Source organism: Pristiophorus japonicus, chromosome 13 (assembly GCF_044704955.1).
Source record: "Pristiophorus japonicus isolate sPriJap1 chromosome 13, sPriJap1.hap1, whole genome shotgun sequence".
Classification (NCBI taxonomy): domain Eukaryota; kingdom Metazoa; phylum Chordata; class Chondrichthyes; family Pristiophoridae; genus Pristiophorus; species Pristiophorus japonicus.
In genome coordinates this window covers 119,215,911-119,225,180 of record NC_091989.1, presented here as the reverse complement: position 1 = coordinate 119,225,180, position 9,270 = coordinate 119,215,911, and the positions used below count along the sequence as shown (strand labels likewise).

Sequence of the window (9,270 nt, the reverse complement as noted above, 5' to 3'; positions counted from 1 at the left end):
ATTACCAGATATATGTTAGGCAAGAATATTATGGGATATGGAACCAAGACGGGTAAATTAGTTACAGATCAGCCTTGATCTAATTGAATGGTGGAACAGACTTGAGTGGCTGAATGACCTACTCCTGTTCCTATGTTCCTAGATGAGTGTGCCTCTGATTGTTACCTCTCCACTTGTGTGGAACCTCCTGGCCTCGACTCAACTCTCTCACATGTTGATACATTGGGATCAGGAACTCGAGGGTTGGACCGGATTTGTCGATGGAGGCTCTTGTCTCCCCTCCCTAAAATACCGCATATTGGTGATGGGTGTCACTACTCCAGCTTTACATCTGTTTCCCTGTAAAGTATTACGTTTTCTGTTCAAAGCCATTCTTAATAACACTTATAATTTAAGTACGTGAGAGAATTGCAAGAAACAGTCAGACAAACTGTAAATAGCTAGTCAATGATTTTTATTTGAATTCCATAATATAATAAATATCCGTTTAATTGTTGGCAAGTGTCTGATCGATCCAGCTGCGGAATTCAGTCACACGACCATAAACTCCAGGAGTCTTAGTAGAACAAGAGCCACTGCCCCAGGAAACAATTCCCGCCAGATACCAGGTTCCTCCTTCCTGACAGACGAGAGGTCCACCTGAGTCACCCTGTAAACAAACAAATCAGATTTAATGGGTGGCATCTCATGAAGTTAATCAAACCTTTCCCAATGGCGGTGTTTACATACCATACAGGAAGTAGCACCGGAAGCACCAGCACAGACCATCACATCAGAGATCATGTTGCCCCAATACTTCTGACATTGGGTTTTACTCAGGAGAGGGAGAGATGTTTGCTGCAGAATGCAAGGTGTGCCATAAGCTGAAGGAGGGGAAAAAGTATCGTTAGATTTTCCTGAACCCATAAAGTCTTAATTGTGTTTGTAAAGCACTTGTTTTGGGAAAGTTTGGGGCCTTTGCTGTAAGCTCTGCACACAAACTGAACTGCCCTTATTCTTAGGCAAATTACATGTGTCTTAAATGCTTTGATGTGTCGCATGAGCACTATATAATGATCGATAAATGGTATGGGTCGTAACCTTGTAAAGCTTTTTCTTTCTTTTCTTCACATTCCTATATTATGAACAAGATCACACGATACTCCATGATGAAGAAGGCCATTTTGCCCATCTTAATTCATTCCCTCAGGAACAACCCTACACTCCTCCATTGCTGCATCTAGTTCTCTCTTAAAAGACTCCAGAGCTTTCTCCTGCACCGCTTTGCTTGGCGGTCCGATCCAAGTGTTGATCATTCTCTGCCTGAAGAACCTTCTAATTACCTTTCACTAGTTTAAATCTGTCTCCTTATTCTACTACTATCTGTCTCCTTATTCTACTACTACTGAGCTCAACAAAGTTACATTGTACAAAAAAAAACACATTGACTTATAACTGGTCACTGAACAGCTCTCCGGGCTGGACGGCAGTATTTCTCTAACTGCTATTGTTTGACAGGAGGGGCCAGACAGTTAATAGGCCGCAGCAATGAAATACCGTCGCTGGTACCAGGAGTGTGTATGTTTATCTATGTTGCACTGGTCTTCACATCATGAACTGATGTAGGAACTCAGCAGCCCTGTAATAACACATTCAACTTAAGCACAGAGGGAGAAGTGTCTTATGGGATGTCATGTATCTCACACTACTGTATATAACTGTATCTTACCATGCTATACATGACTGTAATTAGATATGACCTGTAACCACAAGCATACTTTACCACCAGGGGTGCACTTGCAGGAGACACTGCATACCTGTTCCACACAGGTATATAAAGGCTGGTCTCAGGCCAGTGTGGCACTTGAGAGCTGTGAAATAAAGGTGCAGGTCCAGAGTGACCTTGACTTCAGCATGTGCCTCGTGTAAGTCTGTACCGCAGGGTCAGGACTTTACAGTGGCAACGAGTTACGGGATCACAGAATCCACAGAATGGCTACCAAAGGCTCAGATGAGAAATACAATGCTGGAGACAATTGGGAGGACTTTATAAAAAGGCTCCAGCAAAGCTTTGTAACCAAAGACTGGTTAGGCGATGATAAGGCAGACAAGAGAAGAGCCCATCTCTTGACCAGCTGTGGCTCGAAAACATACGCCTTAATTAAGGACCTGCTGGCACCCGAGAAACCAGCAAGCAAGTCGTTTGAGGAGTTGAGCACACTGGTGAGAGACCACCTGAGGCCAGCGAGCAGCCTACACATGGCCAGACACAGGTTCTACAACTACAGACACTGTGTGGGCCAGAGCATACCCGACTTTGTGGCGTAATTTCGGAGGCTGGCTAGTTTATGTGAGTTCTCCAATGATCTAAGGAAAGAAGTACTGAGAGACTTTTTCATTGAAGGAATAGGCCACGCAGGCATATTCCGAAAGCTTATAGAGACCAAGAACTTGTCCCTAGAGACAGCAGCACTGATCGCACAGACATTCTTGGCAGGAGAAGAAGAACTGAGGTTGATCTACACTGCGGGTACGACAACTAACGAAACATCGGAACAAGGGGTTCACAGCGTGAAACAAGCCACTACCCCCACACACAGACAAAGGCAGGAGAGCAGGCCTTCAATAGCAGACAGTGGCGCCAGAAGCCATCAAGGGCCACATGAACGGCCGTTCACACCTCATCAACCCACAATGCGAGCAATCAACTACAGACTGAGAGAAGCTCAAGAGAGATCAGCCAGACGCAGCTCATCCTTCGGAAACATGGAAGTGGTCTGTGCTGGAGATGTGGGGGAAGGCACTCAACAAGGAGGTGTCGATTTCAGCATGCTGTTTGCAGAAACTGCAACTATACAGGACATCTGGCTCGCATGTGCAGGAAAACAGCAGCTCGGCTGGTATACGTATCGGAAGGGTCGGAAAGCGGACCAGAAGATATGGGGACAGTGCCCGGGATGCCGAGGTACAGCGGGTCAACATGATCAATGTCCACTGTTCTTACAACAAGACGCCTCCAATAATGATGAGGGTCCTACTCAACAGGATACCCATCAACATGGAACTGGACACGGGAGCTAGTCAATCTCTCATGAGCGTTCAACAATTTGAACAACTGTGGCCGCACAAAAGCAACAGACCAAAACTCACAAAGATCGACACCAAACTAAGGACCTATACCAAAGAAATCGTCCCAGTCCTTGGCAGTGCCATGCTCTCAGTCACACACAAAGGGACGGTGAACCAACTTCCCCTGTGGATTGTCCCCGGAGATCTCACAGCACTGTTGGGGAGAAGCTGACTGGCAAAACTAAATTGGAAATGGGATGATGTTCACGCCATGTCGTCAGAGGAACGGACCTCCTGTTCAATAGTTCTAAGCCGTTTTGAATATCTCTTTCAGCCAGGTGTGGGCACCTTCAAAGGGGCTAAAGTTAAAATCTACATCATACAGGATGCCAGACCGGTCCATCACAAAGCTAGAGCTGTGCCTTATGTGATGAGGGAAAAGATTGAACACGAACTGGACCGGCTTCTGCGGGAAGGCATTATCTCACTCATGGAATTTGGCAACTAGGCAAGTCCCATCGTCCCCGTCATGAAGCCTGATGGATCCGTACGAATCTGTGGGGATTACAAGTCTACCATAAACAGAGTCTCCCTACAGTACCAATACCTGCTGCCCAGAGCGGAGGACCTATTTGCCACGTTGGCTGGAGGAAAACATTTCGCGAAACTAGACCTCACATCTGCGTATATGACGCAAGAACTGACCGAAGAGTCTAAGCTACTCACCACCATCAACACACATCGAGGTTTTTTTATGTACAATCGATGCCCATTCAGCATCAGGTCGGCAGCTGCTATATTCCAGCGCAACATGGAGAGTCTGCTCAAGTCCATCCCGGGGACGGTTGTGTTTCAAGATGACATACTCATCACGGGCAGGGACACCGACTCCCATCTCCGCAATTTGGAGGAAGTACTAAGTCGATTGGATCGGGTAGGCCTAAGAGTTAAGAAAACCAAGTCTGTTTCTCGCGCCCGGGGTTGAATTTTTGGGCAGAAGGATTGCCGCTGATGGAATCCGCCCAACAGAATCCAAAACCGAAGCAATTCGTCTGGCACCCAAGCCCCGGAATGTCTTGGAACTGCGCGCCTTTCTCGGGCTACTCAATTACTTTGGGAACTTTATGCAGAACTTGAGCATGCTGCTGGAGCCTCTCCACATGCTACTCAGAAAGGAGTGCGATTGACTTTGGGGGTATGCCCAAGAATGCGCCTTCAATAAGGCAAGCAACCTTCTATGTTCCAACATAGCCTTTTTTGACCCAGGTAAAAAGCTAGTTCTTACATGTGATGCATCAGCATACGGGGTCGGGTGCGTTTTACAGCATGTCAATGATGCGGGTAAATTACAACCCATTGCTTATGCCTTCAGGTCACTTTCGCGGGCGGAGTGCGGGTACGGTATGGTTGAGAAGGAGGCGCTCGCGTGCGTGTACGGTGTCAAAAAGATGCACCAATACTTTTTCGTGGCCAAGTTCGCGTTAGAAACCGACCACAAACCCCTCACGTCCCTGCTATCTGAGTGCAAGGCAATAAATGGCAACGCCTCGGCGCGCATTCAGCGGTGGGCACTCATGCTGGCGGCTTACGACTACACGATAAGGCACAGACCAGGCACAGACAACTGTGCCGACGCGCTTAGCAGGCTACCCCTGGCGACCATGGAAGGGTCCGACGAACAGGACTGTGAGATGGTCAGGCAATCAATGCCTTTGAGTCCATAGGTTCGCCCATGACGACTCGTCAAATCAGAGCCTGGACGACCAGCGACCCCACGTTATCCTTAGTCAAAAGATGTGTTTTAACTGGTGACTGGGCAGAGGCTCACGATGCCTGCCCCAAGGAGATCAAACCTTTCCATCGGCGCATGCATGAACTATCACTACAGGCAGACTGCCTATTGTGGGGCAGCCGAGTAATTATGCCCTTGCGAGGCAGAGAGGCGTTTGTCCGGGAGCTCCATCGCGAGCACCCGGGGATCGTCCTTATGAAGGCCATAGCCAGATCTCATGTCTGGTGGCCTGGTATTGACGCGGACTTGGAGCTCTGCGTCCGTTGGTGCACCATTTGTGCCCAACTCAGTAATGCCCCCAGGGAGGCCCCCCCTAAGCTCCTGGCCCTGGCCCAGCAAACCGTGGTCACGGGTGCATGTAGACTATGCGGGCCCATTCATGGGCAAAATGTTCCTCGTAGTCGTCGATGCATTTTCAAAGTGGATCGAGTGCACCATTTTAAACTCGAGCATCACCTCCACCACTGTGGAGAACCTTAGAACCATGTTTGCAATGCACGGAATTCCTGACATATTGGTCAGTGATAATGGTCCGTGCTTCACCAGCGCAGAATCTTAAGATTTTATAGTTGACCACGGCATAAATCACGTTAAGACGGCACCATTCAAGCCGGCCTCCAATGGCCAGGCAGAGCGAGCAGTGCAAATCATTAAACAAGGCATGCTAAAAATCCAAGGTCCCACGCTGCAGGGCCGCCTGTCGCGACTGCTGCTGGCATACAGATCTCGTCCGCATTCGTTGACTGGGGTTCCCCTTGCACAACTATTGATGAAACAGACCTTAAAGACTAGACTCTCGTTAATCCTCCCAGACATGCATGAAATTGTAGAGGCAAAGCGCCGGATGCTAACTGAGTACCATGACCGAAATTCGAGGGGGAGGTGGAACGTGTTAGGGGACAAAGTGTTTGTGCTAAACTATGGCAGGGGTCCCAAATGGCTTGCAGGGACAGTAACAGGCAAGGAAGGAAACAGGCTGCTGGTTGTACAAATGGACAATGGCCAAACCTGCAGGAGGCATGTCGACCAAGTAAAAAGTAGATTCACCAACAACACTGCAGAATCAGAGGCAGACTACAATGTGGAACTCACACCACACCTGGTGGACAGACTGAGGGAACAACCTGAGGAAAGGGCAATCTCAACAGACAGCCCCAGGCAAGATACCAGCAATCATACTGAACGAAACAGACAGCCCAGGCGAGATACCAGCAATCACACCAAAAGAAGAACAAGCACCAAGGCAAACAACTGAACCACAACTAAGACGCTCCACGCGAGAGCATAGACAACCTGAGAGACTGAATCTATAAAGACAATAAGACCTTGGGGGAGGGTAATGTCAAGTATCTCACACTACTGTATATAACTGTATCTTACCATGCTATACATGACTGTAACTAGATATGACCTATAACCATAAGCATACTTTACCACCAGGGGTGCAGTTGCAGGAGACACTGCATACCCGTTCCACACAGGTATATAAAGGCTGGTCTCAGGCAAGTGTGGCACTCGAGAGCTGTGAAATAAAGGTGCAGGTCCTGAGTGACCTTGACTTCAGCATGTGCCTTGTGTATGTCTGTACTGCAGGGTCAGGACTTTACTTGGGGAATTATTCAGAATTCGAAGATTCTGTCGACTGTATTTGTGCCTTTCAGAAATAATATTTGAATTTCCTAGACTCCTATCTATAATAATATTTTACATTCTCCTGCTTGGAGCATTTAACTGATGGATACAATAAGTAAATAACGACTCCACGTCCGACTGATTCTTTTTCTGAGTGAGATCTGGCTACAGCAGTCAACATAACTTTGCTCTCTCTAAAGCAATAGAGCTGTCGTACCATTGGAGCGAGTCAGTCCCCATCCTGTAGTGACACACAGCTTGCCAGCACTGAAGTTGTCATTTGCACGAGCGAGACAAACAGGTGACACACGTGCATTGAACGTAGCAGGTGATGAGAGCTTTACAAGAGTGATGTCGTTGTTGATGGTAGAGGAGTCCCACTTGGGATGGGTAATTGCCTGTAAGACACAAGGCCAGAATTAGTTCCTCCCTCAGGCTTATAAACCCCAAGTTTTACATTACCCAACCACTTCTTGATTTCTCTGGTGTTTGCTATTATTTTCATTCTCAGTGATGTTCTACATTATGTGGCTCAGCTCTTCCCCTGGTGACGTCCTCCATCATGGGCCATGACTCTCGCCCAGGCAATGTTCTGCAAACTGGCAAAGGCCATTCCCCGGTGATTTGCTGGTCATAGGCATCAGACATTACCCGACGATCTCCTGCATTATGAGCCTCAGCTGTTTTGCTGGTGATGTCCTGTATTACAGACCTCAGCCCTTCCCTGGTGATGTTCTGTATTACAAACTTCAGCCCTTCCTGTGTGATGTTCTGTATTACAAACTTCAGCCCTTCCCTGGTGATGTACTGTATTATGGGCCGAGACCCTTTGCCCAATGATGCCTAGTATTACGGGCCCAGACCTTTTGCTGAGTGATATCCTGTATTACGGGCCCAGACTCTTTGCCCAGTGATGTCCTGTTTTACGGGCCCAGACTCTTTGCCCAGTGATGTCCTGTATTACAGGCCCAGACTCTTTGCCCAGTGATGTCCTGTATTACGGGCCTAGACCCTTTGCCAATGATGTCTTGTATGACGGGCCCAGACTCTTTGCCCAGTGATGTCCTGTATTAAGGGCCCAGACCCTTTGTCCAGTGGTGTCCTGTTTTACGGGCCTAGACCCTACAGGTGGGTTTCTCAATAAAAAGTAAAGTTATGCATTTGAGCTGGGGAGAAAAATCACTTGTGGCAAATACCTTGCACTATATCGTGTCCAGGAGCTTAGTTTAAAAGAGAGGGATAATATAAAACTAGCACACATGGTATAAGACAAATTTGAACAAACATTGCTAGAAATATTCTCTAACTGCCTTAAATTCTTTTAAAGAGAGTTACTGATTCTAATTTTAACTCTTAAACTGAATTGATAAAACCGCGAATAAAATTCACTGTGAAGCTCAGAGCATTCCTACCTTAGCAACTCGAATGGACTGAGTTTTTACATCCGCTGAGCATTTATTGTATTCTCCGATAACTACAACGTGTCTTGAGCTACAGGAAACAATATATCATGCTCAGTATCCCTTAATATTGCTAAACATGGACTCTGAAGATGCTGATACTGTAACCTTACCTCACACTGCAATGGGCAGCAGTAACAACCCAGTTTTCGCTAATCAAGGAGCCACCACAGAAATGAAAGCCATTGGTTTGCTAATGCAGAAAGGAAATAATTATTCAGTACAGAATTCCAACAGTTGATCAATTATTGTTCAGATTATCCGCCTTACAAACATTAATCTTCACTGACCTGGCTTTGTATGACGAGGGGCAAGTTTAAAAATCAAAACTGACAGAAAGATGAGTCAGCAGCAAGTTTTACAATGGACATGTTCTATCATTGGCCGGGAAGGGGGGCCTTTAAAAAAAAAACGTTTTGATCAGATCACGCCTATGTTTTAAATGTCTAAACTGCTCATATTGTGATTACAACAGCCATCTTGCATCCTTGAAACTGGACGTTGATCCACACAAAATTTTTGGCTCCTGGCAACACATTTCTAATGATGTTGCACCATTCGTATTATTTTGTTTTATCAACAATAAATGGAAAATGATTTGTTTACCCAGAATACACTACAGAAGAGCAGCTACACTATGCTCATCAAAATGAACACAGGGGCCCCAGTGAAAATTGACGAGGAATATTTGCCTTTTACTGGAATGGGGAACTTTTTAAACAGAATGAAGTATTACTAATGTAAGAGTTACCTGACTAGGAGTTACTCAGACCTGGAGCCTTAGCTTCTACCTACCTGCAGGGAGACCTGCCAGGGCCAAGATCCAGGAACGGCATCTTCACCATTCACGATTCTTGCGTAGCCCGTGACGACAGGGGTGATGGCTGGAATCCCACAGTCTATGTTGGAAGGCAATGTACAAACAGGAATCAGTCTCACCAGAGCACCTCCAAGTAAAATAGGTACTTAAGATATTTTCTAGATATTATAACTTACTCCGTCCGTAAGCTGCGCCGAGGAAGGCAAGGCAGGAGAGGATCCAAAGGAAAGCCATGGTTCTTGTTCGTGTTTGACGGTTGCAGTTATGACTTTATATAATTGAACTGTGACGCTGGGTATCTAATAGATAAAAGTCTGAGCTTTTGCCCAATCTATACGTGGCAGGATTTCGTTCCAAAATAAACCAATTAATTACATGGCAGATCAGTAAAAACATCACAAAATAGAAGGACTGTGGGTACTTGCAAGCTGTTGAACGAATAGAATATAGATGATCGATGAAATGTCAACGGCACATACCTGAGAAAGAATAGATGCTCAGCATGTATGTAATCATAT

The 9,270-nt window shown here is 46.4% G+C and overlaps 1 protein-coding gene across 1 annotated transcript; it reads right to left on the bottom strand.

Moving 5' to 3' along the window:
* Nucleotides 1-487: 487 nt before the first annotated feature.
* Nucleotides 488-8,986, bottom strand: LOC139278793 (chymotrypsin B-like). The gene is made up of 7 exons (XM_070897931.1): nucleotides 8,929-8,986; nucleotides 8,728-8,831; nucleotides 8,046-8,125; nucleotides 7,885-7,963; nucleotides 6,690-6,870; nucleotides 730-863; nucleotides 488-649 (listed from the first exon to the last, which is right to left on the bottom strand). Exons 1-7 carry the CDS (start codon nucleotides 8,984-8,986, stop codon nucleotides 488-490), a joined length of 798 nt encoding a protein of 265 aa, XP_070754032.1.
* Between the last annotated feature and the right edge of the window lie 284 nt (nucleotides 8,987-9,270).